The sequence below is a fragment of the Ranitomeya variabilis genome, chromosome 1 (genome assembly GCF_051348905.1).
Source record: "Ranitomeya variabilis isolate aRanVar5 chromosome 1, aRanVar5.hap1, whole genome shotgun sequence".
NCBI classification, from domain to species: Eukaryota; Metazoa; Chordata; class Amphibia; order Anura; family Dendrobatidae; genus Ranitomeya; species Ranitomeya variabilis.
The window spans coordinates 55,478,112-55,498,247 of record NC_135232.1 but is presented as its reverse complement, the minus strand read 5'-3'; the positions used below and the strand labels follow the sequence as shown (position 1 = coordinate 55,498,247).

Below are 20,136 nucleotides of genomic sequence, written 5' to 3'. Positions count from 1 at the left end.
TCAAAATGGGGACTACATAAAAACCACTAGATATATGGGGACTGAATATATTATAAAAATATATCATAATACTTCACAGTAAAATGGATGAATAACTAAAGATAAAAATATTGTCCCACATAAATATCAAAATAGTGTGCCAGAATAGATGGATGAATTATTATATTAATACCTGACACCTGTATGCAGTGCTTAGATGTGATATGAAAACCACACAAACAATATTAACCCCTTAATGACGTTGGGATTTTCCATTTTTCCGTGTTCGTTTTTCGCTCCACTCTTTCCCAGAGCCATAACTTTTTTATTTTTCCGTAAATTTGGCCATTTGAGGGCTTATTTTTTGCGAAATGAGTTGGACTTTTGAACAACATCATTGGTTTTAGCATGTTATGTACTAGAAAACGGGAAAAAAATTCCAAGTGCTGTGAAGTTGCAAAAAAAGTGCAATCCCACACTTGTTTTTTGTTTGGCTTTTTTACTAGGTTCACGAAATGCTAAAACTGACCTGCCATTACGATTCTCCAGGTCATTGCGAGTTTATAGACACCTAACTTGACTAGGTTCTCTTTTATGTAAGTGGTGAAAAAAAATTCCAAACTTTGCTGAAAAGAAAAAAATTGCTCCATTTTCCGATACCCGTAGCGTCTTCATTTTTCATGATCTGTGGTCAGGTGAGGGCTTATTTTTTGCATGCCGAGCTGGAGTTTTTAATTATAACATTTTGGTGCAGATACGTTCTTTTGATCGCCCGTTATTGCATTTATGCAGTGTCACGGCGACCAAAAAAACATAATTCTGGCGTTTCGAATTTTTTTCTTGCTACACCATTCAGCGATCAGGTTAATCCTTTTTTTTATTGATGGATCGGACGATTCTGAACATGGCGATACCAAATATGTGTAGGTTTGATTTTTTTTTTTCATTGATTTATTTTGAATGGGGCGAAAGGGGGGTGATTTAAACTTTTATATATTTTTTATTTTTTTCACATTTTTGTTTTACTTTTTTTTGTTTACTTTTGCAATGCTTCAACAGCCTCCATAGGAGGCTAGAAGCTGGCACAACTCGATCGGCTCTGCTACATAGCAGCAATCATCAGATCGCTGCTATGTAGCTTAATAACAGGCTTGATATGAGCGCCAACCACATGGTGGCGCTCACAGCTGGCCGGGATCAGTAACCATAGAGGTCTCAAGGACCTCTATGGTTACCCTTCTGATGCATCACTGACGCCCGTGTGACGGGGGTCGGCGATGCGCTCATTTCCGGCCAAATGTCCAGAAGCACCGGTTAAATGCCGCTGTCAGCGTGTGACAGCGGCATTTAACTAGTTAATAGTGGCGGGTGAATCGCAATTTCACCCGCCGCTATTGCGGGCACATGTCACCTGTTCAAAACAGCTGACATATCCCGGCTTTGATGCAGGCTCACCGCCGGAGCCTTGCATCAAAGCGGGGGATCTGACCTCGGACGTACTATCCCGTCCGAGGTCAGAAAGGGGTTAATCCAAAATAAAATATGTAATGTTCTATAAATATATTTGAAATAATCTAATACCATGTGTGAAATAAATGATAAAAATGCCACTCAAAAACACATAATCTCATGATTCAAAAAAATGTGAAATAATGCCACTCAGAAACTCATGATCTATTAATCAACAAAACTGTGCAAAAATCAGGAACTGCACTAAAACCAGTGAAAGAAATTATACACCAGTGTACCTTGCATAAAGGTGGCAGAAACGGATTTTACCTGTCAAGTAGTATGGGTCTGGTCCCGGAAGAGTTGCGGTGCACACTCCGATGCACATTTCCGAAAGCCCTTTCTTTTTTTTTTCCAAATTTGTAAAGGTAGAGGCTTACTTGATATTGTAGTTGTATGTTTAGTACTTTGTGTTTCTTTTTAAATATACTTGGCAGAAAGTGCGTCAGTGCATTGACTTTTACTTGTAGTTGGGAGGCTTTTAAAAGTTTACTATGGGACCTAGCTTTTTCTACTTTCATGTCTAGACACAACCCATGGCTAGACGTGGTGTGGTAAACTTAGAGATTTGCTGAGAGACACCAGTTTTTCGTTATGAATAGAGAAAACATTGATAAAGATTTGTTCTTCTCTCTTTTGCCTTCAAATGTATTTGTAAATGTACATTTTCAATACTTAAGTATTTCCAATTAAAATTGCGTCCCTCTTTTGCTTCTGCCCTTGTGAAATTTAATGACTTTGCCACATATTTTGCTGGATTCACAGCACAGATTTAAACTTTATGGCTCCCACCAAGGTTTGGACACTGAAGGGGATAACACCAAATGTGCCACTTTAATACACCTGTCTACCGCTCCTAAGAAGTACTTCTGTGAGTCTTGGAGGAGGAGACATATTCTACCAGTATAACATTTCTGGAAGTCATGAGGACCAAGCCCTGAGTCACCTAACTGCACTGCAGCCAATCTCTGATGGTCAAGATATCATCACTTCTGATCCTGATATTGACCCCCAAACACCATAGATGGATCAATGGGAAATTCAAACCACTTATTTCTTAAATTTTTTTAATGATTCTTTCTAGAAATGAGCGAATATAGTATGATGTAATTGAATTCTACTCGAATTGTAAAAAAAACTGCGCATTTGCCAAAATGCAGAATTTTGCAATTAATTTCGACACTGATTCATCACAATGTTGTCTGCTTGACACCATATTTCTTAACCGTAAAGGGCCATCAAAATGTTGTAAAATAAATAATAATGCTTTTATTCACCTTATTACTCACCTCTCCAGTCCCTTCACTTATCACTATCACCAGACCTGTCCTCATCGCATCTTTTGATCGCCTCAACTTGTGCTGAAATCTCCTGACCTCCAAAGCTAGAAAGGGACTTCCGATTCAGATAACCCCAGAGAAGGTTCTATGCAGGTGTGAACAAGATCGAGGGATGTCTCGTGACATCATAAGTTTTTGCGTTCCTGCACAGAACCCTCACAGGTCTCATCAGAGCCTAAAGTAGAGGTCTTTCATGAGAAACCCATGAAATTCAGCCTAAGTGGTGGCAATCAGAAGATGTGGAGAGGATCAGATGGGTGACAATGAGGAGTGGCTGAACAGGTGACTGGTGAGGTGATTGTAAGGATTTTATTTTTTTTTTACATCATATGTTTATTATGCTTTGGGGTCTAGAAAATCCCTAGAACGTAATAAGGGATATTAAATTTGCAGTGAATAACTTCTCTCTGAATCGAATTTCCCGGGAAAATCTGCGTGAACAGGCAAATTCTTGACCTACTCATTTCTTTTAATTTTGTAAAGACTCTGTGAACCCCTATATTGTTGCGAGCTCCCCTACCTCAGAAAAAAATTGCACTTCCCATGAATTTCAATAAAAGACAATATACTCACGTTAAAATGCATAGCCTTTATCTTTAATACAACCCAAATATGCTGTACAGTAAAATTGAACACCATGTCCCATTAATTGCACATGAATTATCAGCTTGTATACACACTAGTATAGGGAGGTCGTATTATCCAGTCTCCCCCATTCAGCAGGAATAATACGTAATAATACATTGTTCGTTAATGTCATACCTCTGGAAATAGATGGCATACAGTACAGTAATGGGGGGTTTTGTTTCTTTTTATCTGGAGAAGTACCAACAATCTCTTTCCTTGTCTTCATATACAAAAAAAAAAAAAAAACAATAAAAAAAAGAAATGCAACACACAAAAACCAGTAGTGCAGTCGGACATTCGAATAAAGACGTAAAAAGGCAAATTTGCTACAAGTTCGGACAGTAAGGTGTTTTTGTTTTGTTTATTCCAGTGACACAAAACAGTTACTAGCCCCTTATCTGTTACTGGGACATACTGGTTAATAGTTCAATATAACATACTTTATGCTACATACTGTACTCTTATAGTGCACAGATTCACATCATTCGCAAGACCCACTGATTCTGAGTCCGAGCCCTTTGGGTACCTCACGGTCTTCCTCTTGTGTCTTTCTTATTTTTATCACACACTGTATTAAAATCACAATTTCATACAACAAGTCACAAACAGAACAACAATGCATGAGATGCGGAATGGAAAGCCGGTTGTTCGATGGAAGTCTTTTGGCTTGATTGGTGTCAATGGTCTTCTGATTTTGACGTCACAGGAGAGCAAGAGTGAATACAGTCAATGTGGGGTAACGTCATCACTAAAAATATGATTTTATTCTCAAAAACTTGACCCATATAGCTTGAATATCTCAGTTGATTTTTTTTTTATAGCCAAGCATTGAAATGAAAACAGCCTTTTTACTCAAAACTGATTTCCTATAAATATTTTTTTTTTGTTAGAAGAGTTCCCAAATGATAAACTGATCCCAGCAATCAGTTGTAATCTTTGGATAAACTGGCATTTTAAGTCTTCAATTTCCCTGCAGTGCCTCCACTGGAGAAATTAAGAATTACACAGTCCTCGTTAAAATATATAGGGACTAACCACATGTTGTGTCCTCCAGAGCTCTTTGTAGATGCTCTCTGCTCAGTTAGAAAGAAGAGGATCTCAAGAAGGAAAACCTTCTCTATTGCTTCAAGTTTCCCTAATAATACATTTGATCATGGGTTTTCCAAGCCACAGAGCCTCCTCAAAGATACAAGAAACAGTCATATTGTCTTCTAACCTTATTTTAAGATTTCATCTTTCTTTTATGTTGCATTTCATACCATCTATGGTTGGTGGACACCAGCTTTATTTTTGTTTTTTCAGTAAGTATGGCAGCCACAGGAGCTTTCTCTTGTGCTCATTTTGACCCCCAGTTGAAAAATGCATATTCTGACCTTAAGTGGAAAAAGTAGAAGAAGGGAAGTTGTGACAACTTCTCGGAGCACATTGGTGGTTTCCTAGAAATTGTAAAATTTCATATTCATTCTGGTAACTTGATCTAATTAATTTAACAAGAGTAATTAATATTGCATTTGTTCCTACAAAACCTGAATAAATAGGAGGGTTTTCGTGAAACCTGACTGGAGGTGTTCTTAGTTAAAAAAAATCTCATACCTTCTACTTTAATTAAAGAATGTTTGCAATTTACAGTTTTTCAAAAATAGTATGTATTATGGATTGTTGCTGATTATTTTGTCCATATTCTACTATCCAACGACTAAGAGTTTGAGTTTTATTTGGAGCTGTAACCCATCAGTGATTCAGTCCACTTTCTCTCTATAATTAGGCAATCCATCTACTGAAGGTCTGATTTTCAAGACTGAATCAAATGGAGCAAACAAATAGAGCTTAAATTTTTCTTTTTTAACATTTTTGGAGTGCAAAATTCCCTTTCTTTACGTAAGAGTTTGATAGAGGTGTTTGACAAATGAACATTGCATTATCCACTAGATCTTCATAGACTTTATAGAGTTGGTACCCATTGAAATAAAGTAATGCATGATGATGCTTAATCGTCTAGAGAAAAATGTGTTCTTTCAAATAGCTCTCTACGCCAGGCATGACAAGCTGTCTTGGAAAACCAGAAATTTCAGCTTAACTACTGTTGGAGGTGCAGTCAAACATTAAATGCCTCTTTGTTACACCATGAAAAGATGCCCATTAGAACCCAAAATCTAAAGCATTATCAACATCTTGACCACTGCATCCCATTGGTTGTCCAAAAAAAAAATGGAACTTTCAACTTTAGCATCACCTACCCATTGACTTGTCTGTGCTGTCTCTTAATAGAAGATAGTCACTCTATGAGGTTCGAATACCCTAAAAGAGGGCACAAAATCAGGTTGTCCATGTATGATAACTCATTATTTAAAAAAATATTTTATGGACACAACAAGTTGGAAATAGTTTAGGGACAGTATCAAGTTTGGGAGAAGGAGACATTCCTATTTCAATTCCAAAAATGTATAAATTAGTCAAGAAATTTACTAGCATAGTTTCATCCTTAAGTGTGTGCTTTTTGGAAAGGAAATTTGGATTCACCCTGATATTAATAAACATTAATTCTAAACCAAAAAATTGTTCTTTGTCGTTTTTCAGTTTTTACTCATAATTATTGTGTTTCCTAAAAGCCATGGAGTCAGGTGTTAAAACATTAATATTTAATTACAACCAAAAACAGATTTTATTTAATATTTTTGGTCATAAATACGGTGAACTATGGGGATTTAAAAGAATAATGGAAACATTTGTAGAATAGAGAATCAATGAGATGTTCCAATTCACATGTTGCTTTTGATGGATACAATTCACTGTTTCTTAGCTAATGGTCATTTTGGTTTGCCAAATCAAAAAAATGAATTCATCTTTGTCCAGAACATACCAATATATTTCAATAGTTTCATCCCTGTACTCAATTTTCATAATGTTGGTATATTAAGCCAGACTGTAGCCATTGTGGCTACTCCATCATAAAGGCCGTGGGACGCATGCAACTCAAATAATTCTAAATTCTCTATTATGTTGTTAAGCAATGATGTCTGCCCAATCGAAATTTCCTCATTTTTTACATGCCCTTAATCTAACAGCAAAGATGGCTGCTCATGGAGTTGCTCCAAAACAATGACCAAACGTTTTGTATAGAATTAATCACTATAAATTGCAAAAATTTCCATTTTATAAAGTGAAGGTAGTGATTTTTTTTTTTCGTTTTTGTTCCTTGGCAAAAATTAATTTTGTCCTTTATTTTTCATCTATTTTTTCCTATTTTAATTTCGCAATTGATCGTGTGTTGAAATAAAAAAAAAGAATGTCACTGCAAGCTTCTTATTTTACATGGCAAAGAAATAAATAAAAATAAAGATGCTAAAGTCCGTTCAAATCGAAGCTTCTAACCGTCACACAACATGTGCCACTTGGCAATCTGTCTCCGAGGATGTTCACAGATTTCCTTCCAATGTTCTCCACCTGTTCCATCCGCTGAGGCTCCTAGGATTAATCGACCAATAATCTCATTCCTGGAGCCCCTGTCTGAATCCATCATCAGGAACTCCACACTTATGTCTTCCAAGCCTTCGCAAGGAATGTCAAACACAAAGAGTTCGTTGAACACTGCATTCGGGGTGCATTTCTTCACATGAGTTTTCTTTTTGGAAATTCTTTTCTTCGCATGATACAGATTTACTTTCACATATGGATCTGAAAAAAAAGGACAATTTTATTGATTTTTTTAAAAAAAATAATATCTATTGAAATGTGTAAAAAAATATGTAAAAATGTATTAACAATGTTGTTAAGAAACATAATTAAAAAGTGAGGTGAAAGTAAGTGTCGTATGTTCTTGTATCAACTAAGACACTTATAAAAATACTATTTCAATTAAAAAAGATGGATGGCACTAAAAACTAGACCCTTTTACAAGACATTTTCTTAAAAAGCAGAGAATGTGATTAAAATAGAAAATAACCAATAGTCATTTCTTTAAAGGGAACATGTCACGTGAAAAAACGCTATTAATCTATAGATCTGCAGAATTATAGCATTCTGAATATGCCTGGCGCCAGCACTTAGGGTCCCACTGCTTTAAGGAAATTAACTTTATTCTTTCCAGTAATGTTCGGGTTTAAGTCAAGGGGGCAGCACCGGCGCGGGTTCAGTCACCACTCTGTATATAGCAAGCGGTGGCTGTAACCATGCCCCCTGCATTGACTGACAGTTCATTTAGCAGTGCCGCAGACATGGTTAAAGTCGCCGCTCTCTATACACAGAGTGATCACTGAACCCATGCCGGCAGCACCCCCAGCACTGAATCATGGGAGGAGTAAAGTTAATTTCCTCCTGGCAGCGGTGCTCTAAGTGTCGCCACTGGGCAGGTCCAGAACGCTTTTAACCTGTAGATTAACCCCATATCTGCAGGTTAATAGGGTTTTTTCCCATGACAGGTTCCTCTTCTAGGAAATCATCTGTCAGGGTTATTTGAGAGGCCAACTTACACATTAGATTGTCAGCCAACCAGAGTGATATCAATGAGATTGTCTGTGGGGTGTTTATTCCTTTGTAGGGTCTGTGGGGAGGTGCATGACATGGGGGTAGTCTCTGTGATATTCTTTGAATCTCTGTCACATTTGCTGCACCCTCAGGCTACGTTCACACGATCAGGATTTCCATCCTTTTTTTTTCCTGCCCGTTTTTGGAAAACGGCAGCTAAATTCCGCAGTGAATTTGAGCTGCGTTTTCTGATCCTTTTTCTTCAGCGTTTTCCACTGCGGGTTTCCAATAGCAGTTTCCTATTGGAGCTGCTGGAAAACCGGTGCGGAATCCGCTGAAAGAATTGACATGCTACTTCTTTTTTCCGCTGGAAAATCCGCGCGGATTTTCCAGCGGAAAAACGGATCGTTAGCACAGCGGTTTTGGTTTTCCATTGGGTTACATTGTACTGTAACCAACATGGAAAACTGATCCGGATCCGCAGCTGAAAATCCGCTACGGATCCGGATCAAAATCCGGATCGTGTGAACGTAGCCTCAGACCCTGCACTAGGATCAATACAGTGCATCAGTTTGGAGTTAATCTACCTTCATAATAAAGGGACAGAATAGAAACTAAATATTATATGGAAATATCATGCGTCATTTGTTTTGTTGGGACATTTTTATGACTATTCTGTTTTATGTTGTCTGCATCCATTGATCTGATTGATTGAAACATTTTCTTGTTGCGTCAGCAGTCATCCTGCCGCGCTTAAATTATAAGGATTTGTAAGGGATTTGTAAGTACATTGTTCCTGAATCCTGAGTGTTCACTGTCAGGAGGGACAGACAAATCAATTTATTAGATGTGGCCAGCAAAATAACATTTCAAGTAATCTGTGGAACAGGAATACACCCTAATAGGCAAAGCAAGGGGGCTCATAGAAAGTGATGTCCATGGTAGCGACGATCAATACGGATGGGGAGAAAAATTGTTAAATTAAATGTGATCCATCTTCATCTTTCATTACATCTATTTAAAAAGTATCCTACTTCCCTATTATTTTAAACTTTGCCCGTCTCTTTGTTGTCCCATTAACCTCCATTCTTCAATAGACTGTTCCATTAGTCCTGAAGAGATATATGCCCATTTAGCCAGAAAAGACGACAAGGTGGTTGGCCACTGATGTTTGGCCACGAGTCCCAAAGTCAAAGTTCCATTTCATACAAAGGCTGATGGATGGGATTGTACTGTAGGGTAATTTCCTCCCCAACAAATGTAGAATAAAATATTTGTAAGGGATCCAACACTAAAATAAGATGACCCCCAAAGTAGTAGAGGAAATGGCAGAAATAGTTGTATTAATAGTAATAGTCTATGTGCAAAAACACTGAACAGCAAAATTTTTTTAAAAAGTAATAGAAGTAGTAATAGTAGAAGTTGTAATAATAGTAGTAAAATAGAAGTAGTAATAAAAGTAGAAATAGTAATAAAATTTGAAGTAGAAATAGCATTAGTAATATTAGAGTAATTAGTAGCATTAATAGTAGTAGTGATAATTAGTTGCAGTAGTAAATATAATAGTTGAAGTAGTAGTATTAGTTGAATTATTATTATAATATAGTAATAGTAGTAATAGCAGTACTAATAAATAATAATAGTAATAGTGATAATATTATACGTAGTAACAATAATAGCTGAAGTAGCATTATTTGTAGGATCAGTAGTAGTAATAGTAGTAGGGGGGACAGAAGTAAACGGAATAGTAAAAATAGTGATAAAAGTAGTAGTAATAGAATTAGTAGCAGTAGTAGTAATAGCATACATAGCAATAGTAATATTAGATGAATTAGTAGTAGTAATAGTAGTAGTAATATAAACAATCGCTGAAGCACCACTATTAGTAGAATAAGTTGTAGTATTAGTAGAAATAGTGGTAAAAGTAGTAAAATCTATAGTAATAGAATTAGTAGTAACAGTAGTAGTAGTAGTAATAGTAGCATTAGCAGTATTACAAGAATTAGTAGTAGTAATAGTAGTGGTAATATTAGTAGTGGTAAAAATAATATTTGAAGTAGTAGTATTAGTAGTATTAGTACTAGTAACAGTAGTAGTAGTAATAGCAATAGTAGTAAAATAATACTAATAGTGATATTATTAGTAGTAAAAATAACAGTTGAAGAAGTGTCAGTATTAATAGAATTAGTAGTAGTAAAATTAGAAGTAGTGGTAATAGTATTAAAATTAATAGTAGTAGTAATAGAAGTAGTAACAGCAGTAGTAGGAGTAATAGTAACCGTAGTAGTAGTAATAGCAGTAGTAGTAAAAGTAGTAATAGTGATAATATTATTAGTAGTAAATAGATGAAATAGCCGTATCAGTAGGATCAGTAGTAGTAATAATAATACTAATAACAGCAGTAGTATTAGTAGTAGTGGTAGCAGCTTAGCAGAAGGAAGGTAACTCTGACACAGCGCCCACCACCCACCAATACTTGTCTTTCTATATGCCCCCTGTGGTCCCATTACCTTGGTCCATCTGTTACCTATAGCTGTTCCATGAATAATAATAATATTATCCAGCACAATAAGTTATTACTATAGCTTGAGTCTTTGGTGTCCTCACATAAACAGCACTTTGTGAATGTGTTTAATTACTGCGGATCATAAACAGTTAAAAGTGGTGCGCTCTGAAACGAGACCTCTCAGAAGCGTCATGTGACCCCGTCATCTCGTCACAATGCCTCAGCATAATTGATCACGCTGTATGTGAGGAGAAGACGCGGGATGGCAGCACATTAATGGGCAGCAGCGGATATTCCCAGAGGACAAGGCCGCACTTTGTGGTTGAATCCTTTAAGACAACAGTCCGGCCTCTCACCGTCCTGCACTGAGTACGAGCTCATTATTAGAGATGGCTGTGAATGTAGGATGTATTTATAATCAGCAGCACGCAGCGAGCCGTGCTCTAATGAATCTCCATCATTCTGCGCATTACCGGCTCGGCTCTCGTCTGCAATGACTAAAGTGGGTCACGAAGTGAATGCTAATAATTGCCTGCTCTGCCTACACCGGGGGTTACCGGATCAGCTTTTAGAATAAAAATAGCAAAAAAAGGGTCAAGAGCTTCATCACCATTAACTGAGATGCTCACAGTAGATATAACAAAGCTGAATGTGGCACCTAACACTACCAGATTTACATATTAGTTATTTGATACAAAAAATTGTGAGGCAGTGAGGGGAATCATATACGAGGGTCTTTATGTGTCACCCAGGATGTGCATAGAAACAAGCTGAACCCGCTGGAGACCATTGTAATTAAAGCTGTGGTTGCAATGCAAAATAAAAGAGAGTGTGGACTGGGTCGAGCTATTTGACCAAGTAAAATTTAGGAAGCCCTGACATGAGCTTATTTTTTTAGAGAGATCTGTAGCAAGGTAGTGGGGTGGATCTCTCCCTCCACTCCGGTTCTTGGGAGTGGCCCATGTCCACAATTCCCATTTAAACTTTCAGTTAAGGTTTTGGTGAGTCAGTATTGGTTTGCAAGCAGAAGAGCAGGAGCTTCAGTGTAGGTCCAGTCTGTGTGACAATGAACACAGGGCAGAGATAGAGAGAGCAAAGCCACTGTCGCACCCATGACTGATAGGATGGGGTAGTCGCCCATGAAAACAGATTGATACGGATTGTTACACACAATCCAGCTGCAAACCAGAGGACAACGTTTGAGTTATTTTTGTAAGTTGCCAAAATAAAGACATTTATGTAGAACTATCCTAAGTCACTGCCTCTTTACCACACTGTCATGATAGTCCCTGCCTTACAACACATACTGTGCATGATAAAACTGCGACTACTGGGGGTAGAACTGCAGAGACCTACAATGAACCCCTGAACCCAGATTTCCCTGTGTGAATGGAATAGGAATGAGCATGTGCGACCACCACTCCTATAGTGAATACAGCTGTGGTCGCACATGCTCACTGCCCTCCATTCACACAGGGAGCTTTTGGACATCATTTTCATAAACTCTGAGGTTTCTAGTTATGATACATTTATCACCTATTCTGTATATGACATACACGATATGGCACAAGTATTGGAACATGCCTCTTAAAGTCTTATTTATTGAATTCAGGTTTCTCATTCAGTCCCATTGTTCCCGGTGTATAAAACTCAGCCCCATAGTCCCCCAGTGCATAACATTTGGCCCCTCGCCTCAGTGTATACCATCTGGCCCTATTGTCCTCCAGTGTATTACTTCTGGCCCCTCACCCCCACTGTATAACAAATCCGGCCTCATTGCCCCCGGTGTATCTGGCCAATTGCCCCTGGTATATAACATCCATCCCCATTGCACTCAGTGTATAACATTTTTCCTTTTGTCCCCAGTGTTTAAAGGGAATCTGTCACTTCATTTTTCACATATAAGCTGTGCACTGCAGTACAACAGGGCAAATCAGTACACCTGCACAGGAGCCACGACAGAAGCAAGGAAGAGGATGTCATCACATGAAGATGGGAGCCGCACAACCTGGAACTGTGACGCCCATCATACCCAGACCGCACCGGACCACCCCTCGGTGAGTATAATCTATCTTTGTTTTTCTTATCTTTCAGGTTACATCAGGGGCTTATCTACAGCATTACAGAATGCCCTTAATGGCGGTCGTCGCAACTTATATGTGAAAAATAGGGTGACAGATTCCCTTTAACATCTGGCCCAATTGCCCCTGGTATATAACATCTGGCCCCTTGACCCCAGTGTATAAATGATTCAATCCCATTGTACCCTTCCAGTGTATAACATCCAGCCACACTGACCACGATGTATAACTTTGGCCCCTCACCCTCAGTGTATAACATTTGGCCCCTATCCCTTGGTGTATAACATTTGGCCCCTTGCTCCTGGTGTATAACATCCAGACCCTGGTGTGTAACATCCAGCCCCTCATCCCTGGTGTCTGACATCAGCCCTCCATTCTATGCAGTGATGGATCACACTTTTCTTTATGGCATTTGATGGACAAGTCTGGGTTTGGTGAAAGAGAACGTTACTCGCCTGACCGCATCGTTCCCGCTGTACAGTTTGGTGGAAGAGGGATAATGCTATAGAATTGTTATCATGGGTTGATTTTGGCCCCTTTGGTTCAGGACAGGGGAATCTTAATGCTTCAGCACAATTATAGCTTTCAGCTTTGAGTGAACAGTTTCCCATTACTGTGCCCAGTGCACAAGGTTCATAAAGATAAGTTGGGGAAGTTTTGTGGAGGAACATGACTGACTGCTCAGAGCCTGGACCTCAACCCCATCCAACACCTTTGAGATGAACTACAACAAAGATTATAAATTCGGTCTCCACCCAACATCAGTGTCTGATCTCACAAATGGATGAAGGGGCATAAGTTCTCACAGACATCTCCAAAATTTTATAGAAAAGCTTCCCAGAAGAGCGGAAGCGGTTATATCTGTGTTATATCTGCAGAGGAACCAACTCCATATTAATGACTATGGATGTAGAACGGGAGGTCAGAAAAGCTCCTGTGGGTGTAATGTGGAGGCACACAATATTTTTTTCCCTGTAGGGTATGTTTTTAATGGGACAATCCCTTTAAAGACATTGTTTCATTAAAATTAACAGCAAAGTATTGCTAGAATATGTCAACGTTGTCTTGATTGCCAATGCCATCGTTGATCACTAGTGGCTTTGCCATTAGGAATGAGCTGTGACATCATCTACTGTCATCTATGATCTGATTTATGGGGTTGTCATGTGACAGTTATTGATGGCCCAGTTATGTGCCACTAATGGCTTTAATTAGATAAGCCCTTTAAGATGTCCTGTGAAATAATCAGAGTAACATACGTAGCAGGCAGGATGTACATTGATCCGGGCTTTATCCTATTCCTTTCATATACCATATAGCCAGAGTAACAACCTTAGTGAATGCAGAAGCTGCACTTAACCCCGGTCCCTGGGGGCCAATCCATGAAAGCCGTAATGCTCCAAAAGCAGAATGAGGTTGAGCCGTGTCACATTAAAAAAACCATAATTATTTATGAGATATAGATACAACATGGTATCATACTATGCGTGGAGCTGCGGCATTATGTACTGCGGGGTAGTATACTCTGTGTGGGAAGCTGTGGGGAATCATATTATGCGTGAAGCTGTGGGATAATGTACTGCGGGGCATTATACTCTGTGTGGGGAGCTGTGGGGCATCATACTATGTGTGAAGCTGTGGGATAATGTACTGCGGGGTATTATACTCTGTGTGGGGAGCTGGGGGCATCATACTATGTGTGAAGCTGTGGGATAATGTACTGCGGGGCATTATACTGTGTGTGGGGAGCTGTGGGGTATCATACTATGCGTGAAGCTGTGGAATAATGCACTGTGGGGCATTATTGTTATGATCTGATGACCTTAGAGCCACATGAGAGACTTTCTCAGGAGTAGGTGGTACCTGTACTGACGGCAACCCCTAAACTAACACTGCAACTAGAAGTAGCCGTGGGATGTACCTAACAAGTCCTAGACACCTCGACACAGCCGGAGGACTAAATACCCCTATAGATGGAAATGGGAATTCTATCTTGCCTCAGAGCAGAACCACAAAGGATAGGCAGCCCCCCACAAATATTGACTGTGAGTAAAAGGAGGAAAAACACACACAGGCAGAAAAACAGGATTTAGCAAAAGAGGCACTTCTAGCTAAATAGAAAAGGATAGGACAGAATTCTAAGTGGTCAGTATTAAAATCCTAAAAATATCCACAGCAGATAATACAAATATTCTACATCTAACTAAAGACATAGAAAGTATATCTGCATCTCCTGAGAATCCAGCATGACTGAAAAATCCAAACAAAGTCTAAGCTGGACAAAAACACAATGAATTGCACTGAATTGCAAAGCACACTGCATGTGTGCACAGAGACAAAAAAACAGACACTTATCTAAGATGAATTGGCAGCAGGGCATGAGGAGCCAGAGAGAGATGCAATCCCTCCAAGTACAATGGACAACTGGCATGGACTCATGGATCCTGCAGACCTAAATACCTAATAGAGCTGCAATCAGCAGAAACACCTGCCCGGATTACAACCCCAAGACAACTGCACTACCACCAACAACCACCGGAGGGAGCCCAAGAGCAGAATTCACAATAGTACCCCTCCCTTGAAGAGGGGTCACCGAACCCTCACCAGAGCCCCCAGGCCGATCAGGACGAGCCAGATGAAAGGCACGGACCAAATCAGCAGCATGGACATCAGAGGCAAAAACCCAAGAATTATCCTCCTGGCCATAACCCTTCCATTTGACAAGGTACTGAAGCCTCCGCCTCGAAAAGCGAGAATCCAAAATCTTCTCAACCACATACTCCAACTCCCCATCAACCAACACAGGAGCAGGAGGATCAACCGAGGGAACAACCGGCACCACATATTTCCGCAATAAAGATCTATGGAAAACATTATGGATGGCAAAAGAGGCCGGAAGGGCCAAACGAATAGACACCGGATTGATAATCTCAGAAATCCTATAAGGAACAATAAACCGAGGCTTAAACTTAGGGGAAGAAACCTTCATAAGAACATGACGGGAAGACAACCAGACCAAATCCCCAACCCGAAGCCGGGAACCAACACACCGACGACGGTTAGCAAAACGCTGAGCCTCTTCCTGAGACAACACCAAATTGTCCACCACATGAGCCCAAATCTGCTGCAACCTGTCAACCACAGAATCCACACCAGGACAATCAGAAGGTTCAACTTGCCCCAAAGAAAAACGAGGATGAAAACCAAAATTACAAAAGAAGGGCGAAACCAAGGTAGCCGAACTAGCCCGATTATTAAGGGCAAACTCAGCCAATGGCAAGAAAGCCACCCAATCATACTGATCAGCAGACACAAAGCATCTCAAATAAGTTTCCAAAGTCTGATTAGTTCGCTCGGTCTGGCCATTTGTCTGAGGATGAAATGCGGAAGAAAAAGACAAATCAATGCCCAGTCTAGCACAAAAGGCCCGCCAAAACCTAGAAACAAACTGGGAACCTCTGTCGGACACATTATTCTCCGGAATACCATGCAAACGAACCACATGCTGAAAAAACAACGGAACCAAATCAGAAGAGGAAGGCAATTTAGGCAAAGGCACCAAATGAACCATCTTAGAAAACCGGTCACAAACCACCCAGATAACCGACATCCTCTGGGAAACCGGAAGATCTGAAATAAAATCCATAGAAATATGCGTCCAGGGCCTCTCAGGGACCGGCAAGGGCAAAAGCAACCCACTAGCACGGAAACAACAAGGCTTGGCCCGCGCACAAGTCCCACAGGACTGCACAAAAGAACGCACATCACGCGACAAAGAAGGCCACCAAAAGGACCTACCAACCAAATCTCTGGTACCAAAAATACCAGGATGACCAGCCAACACAGAACAGTGAACCTCTGAAATCACTCTACTAGTCCATCTATCAGGAACAAACAGTTTCCCCACAGGACAGCGGTCAGGTTTGTCAGCCTGAAATTCCTGCAGAACCCGTCGCAAATCTGGGGAAATGGCAGAAAGGACCACCCCTTCCTTCAGAATGCCGACCGGCTCAAATACCTCAGGAGAATCAGGCAAAAAACTCCTAGAGAGGGCATCAGCCTTAACATTCTTAGAACCTGGAAGATACGAGACCACGAAATCAAAACGGGAGAAAAACAGGGACCATCGAGCCTGTCTAGGATTCAGCCGCTTGGCAGATTCGAGGTAAATCAGATTTTTATGATCGGTCAAGACCACAATACGGTGCTTGGCTCCCTCAAGCCAATGTCGCCATTCCTCAAATGCCCACGTCATAGCCAACAACTTCCGATTGCCGACATAATAATTGCGTTCAGCAGGCGAAAACTTACGGGAAAAGAAGGCACACGGTTTCATTAAGGAACCATCAGAATTCCTCTGAGACAAAATGGCCCCTGCCCCAATCTCAGAAGCGTCAACCTCAACCTGAAACGGAAGAGAAACATCTGGCTGAAGCAACACCGGGGCAGAAGTAAATCGGCGTTTACGCTCCTGAAAGGCAGAGACAGCCACAGGGGACAAATTTGTTACATCAGCGCCTTTCTTCGTCAAATCGGTCAGGGGTTTAACCACACTGGAGAAGTTAGCAATGAAACGGCGATAAAAATTAGCAAAGACCAAAAATTTCTGAAGGCTCTTCACAGATGTGGGTTGAATCCAATCATGAATGGCCTGAACCTTAACCGGATCCATCTCTATAGATGAGGGAGAAAAAATAAAGCCCAAAAAAGAAACCTTCTGCACTCCAAAGAGACACTTAGACCCCTTCACAAACAAAGTATTATCACGAAGGATCTGAAATACCATCCTGACCTGTTTCACATGAGACTCCCAATCATCGGAAAAAATTAAGATGTCATCCAAATATACAATCATGAATTTATCAAGATAATTCCGGAAGATATCATGCATGAAGGACTGAAAAACAGATGGAGCATTAGAGAGCCCGAATGGCATCACAAGGCATTCAAAATGGCCTTCGGGCTTATTAAACGCAGTTTTCCATTCGTCACCCTGCTTAATACGAACAAGATTATATTCCCCCCGAAGGTCAATTTTAATAAACCAACTAGCCCCCTTAATCCTGGCAAACAAATCGGAAAGCAAAGGTAAAGGGTATTGAAACTTGACCGTGATCTTATTCAAGAGGCGATAATCAATACAGGGTCTCAAGGAGCCATCCTTCTTAGCAACAAAAAAGAATCCCGCTCCCAACGGTGAAGAAGATGGCCGAATATGCCCTTTCTCCAAAGACTCCTTAACATAACTCCGCATGGCGGTATGTTCCGGCACAGACAGGTTGAAAAGTCGGCCCTTAGGAAACTTACAGCCTGGAATCAAGTCAATAGCACAATCACAGTCCCTATGCGATGGAAGGGAACTGGACTTTGGCTCATCGAATACATCCAGAAAATCAGACAAAATTTCTGGAACTTCATAAGAGGAGGAAGAGGAGATTGACATCACAGGAACGTCATTATGAACCCCCTGACAACCCCAACTAGTCACAGACATAGACTTCCAATCCAACACAGGATTATGTATCTGCAACCATGGAAAACCCAGCACAATAGCATCATGCAAATTATACAACACCAGAAAACGACAATCTTCCTGATGGGCTGGCGCCATGCACATGGTCACCTGTGTCCAAAACTGGGGTTAATTTTTAGCCAAAGGTGTAGCATCAATGCCCCTTAAAGGAATAGGGTTCTGCAAAGACTGCAAGGGGAAACCACAACGCCTGGCAAATTCAAAGTCCATTAAGTTCAAAGCGGCGCCTGAATCCACAAACGCCATGACAGAAAATGACGACAATGAGCAGATCAAGGTCACAGATAACAGAAATTTAGGTTGTACAGTTCCGATGGTAACTGAAATAGCGATTCTCTTTGTACGCTTTGGGCAGACTGAAATGACATGAGAAGCATTGCCACAATAAAAACACAACCTATTCTGACGTCTGAATCCTTGTTGTTCCGTTCTAGACAGAATCCTATCACACTGTATAGGCTCAGGCATCTGCTCTGAGGACAACGCCACAGCGCGCACAGTTCTGCACTCCCGCAAGCGCCGATCAATCTGAATGGCCAGAGACATAGAATCACTCAGACCAACAGGCGTGGGAAACCCCACCATAACATCTTTAACAGATTCAGAAAGACCCTTTCTGAAAATTGCCGCCAAAGCATCCTCATTCCATTTAGTCAGCACAGACCATTTTCTAAATTTCTGACAATACAATGCTGCCGCTTCTTGACCCTGATTCAGGGCCAACAAGGTCTTCTCTGCTTGATCCACAGAATTTGGTTCATCATATAATAATCATAGAGCCTGAAAAAAGGCATCTACATTAAGCAAGGCCGGATTCCCAGATTCCAGGGAAAATGCCCAATCCTGAGGGTCGCCACGCAGCAGGGAGATGACAATTTTAACCTGCTGAATGGGATCACCAGAGGAACGAGGCTTCAGAGCAAAAAACAGTTTACAATTGTTTTTAAAACTCAAAAATTTGGACCTGTCCCCAAAAAACAAATCAGGAGTAGGAATCCTAGGTTCTAAAAGAGGAGTCTGAACAATATAATCAGAAATACCCTGTACCTTAGCAGCAAGCTGGTCTATACGAGAAACTAATCCCTGAACTTCCATGCTAGCACAAGACTCCTCAGTCACCCAGAGGAAAAGAGGGAAGAAAAGACAAAGCAGGCTACAGAAAAAAAAAAGGCTCTTTCTTCCCTTCTTCTGAGATGCATTTAACTCATCGTTGGCCAGTTGTACTGTTATGATCCGGTGACCTTGGAGCCGCATGAGAGACTTTCTCAGGAGTAGGTGGTACCTGTACTGACCGCAACCCCTAAACTAACACCGCAACTAGAAGTAGCCATGGGATGTACCTAACAAGTCCTAGACACCTCGACACAGCCGGAGGACTAAATACCCCTATAGATGGAAATGGGAATTCTATCTTGCCTCAGAGCAGAACCCCAAAGGATAGGCAGCCCCCCACAAATATTGACTGTGAGTATAAGAGGAAAAACACACGCAGGCAGAAAAACAGGATTTAGCAAAAGAGGCACTTCTAGCTAAATAGAAAAGGATAGGACAGAATTCTAAGCGGTCCGTATTAAAATCCTAAAAATATCCACAGCAGATAATACAAATATTCTACATCTAACTAAAGACATAGAAAGTATATCTGCATCTCCTGAGAATCCAGCATGACTGAAAAATCCAAACAAAGTCTAAGCTGGACAAAAACACAATGAATTGCACTGAATTGCAAAGCACACTGCATGTGTGCACAGAGACAAAAAAACAGACACTTATCTTAGATGAATTGGCAGCAGGGCATGAGGAGCCAGAGAGAGATGCAATCCCTCCAAGTACAATGGACAACTGGTATGGACTCATGGATCCTGCAGACCTAAATACCTAATAGAGCTGCAATCAGCAGAAACACCTGCCCGGAATACAACCCCAAGACAACTGCACTACCACCAACAACCACCGGTGGGAGCCCAAGAGCAGAATTCACAACACATTATACTGTGTGTGGGAGGCTGTGGGGCATCATAATATGCGTGGAGCTGTGGGATAATGTACTGTGGGGCATTATACTGTGTGTGGGGGCTGTGGGGCATCATACTATGC

The 20,136-nt window shown here is 40.5% G+C and overlaps 1 protein-coding gene across 1 annotated transcript in view; it reads right to left on the bottom strand.

The window, feature by feature from the left end:
• Window positions 1–3,402: 3,402 nt before the first annotated feature.
• The window catches only part of SYT4 (synaptotagmin 4), a 41,037-nt gene continuing 24,303 nt past the window's right edge, over window positions 3,403–20,136 (bottom strand). Inside the window, exon 4 of the mRNA XM_077283861.1 lies at window positions 3,403–7,130. Coding sequence (XP_077139976.1) covers window positions 6,823–7,130 — 308 coding nt within the window. The 3' untranslated portion in view covers window positions 3,403–6,822. The remainder of the gene's footprint in view (window positions 7,131–20,136) is intronic.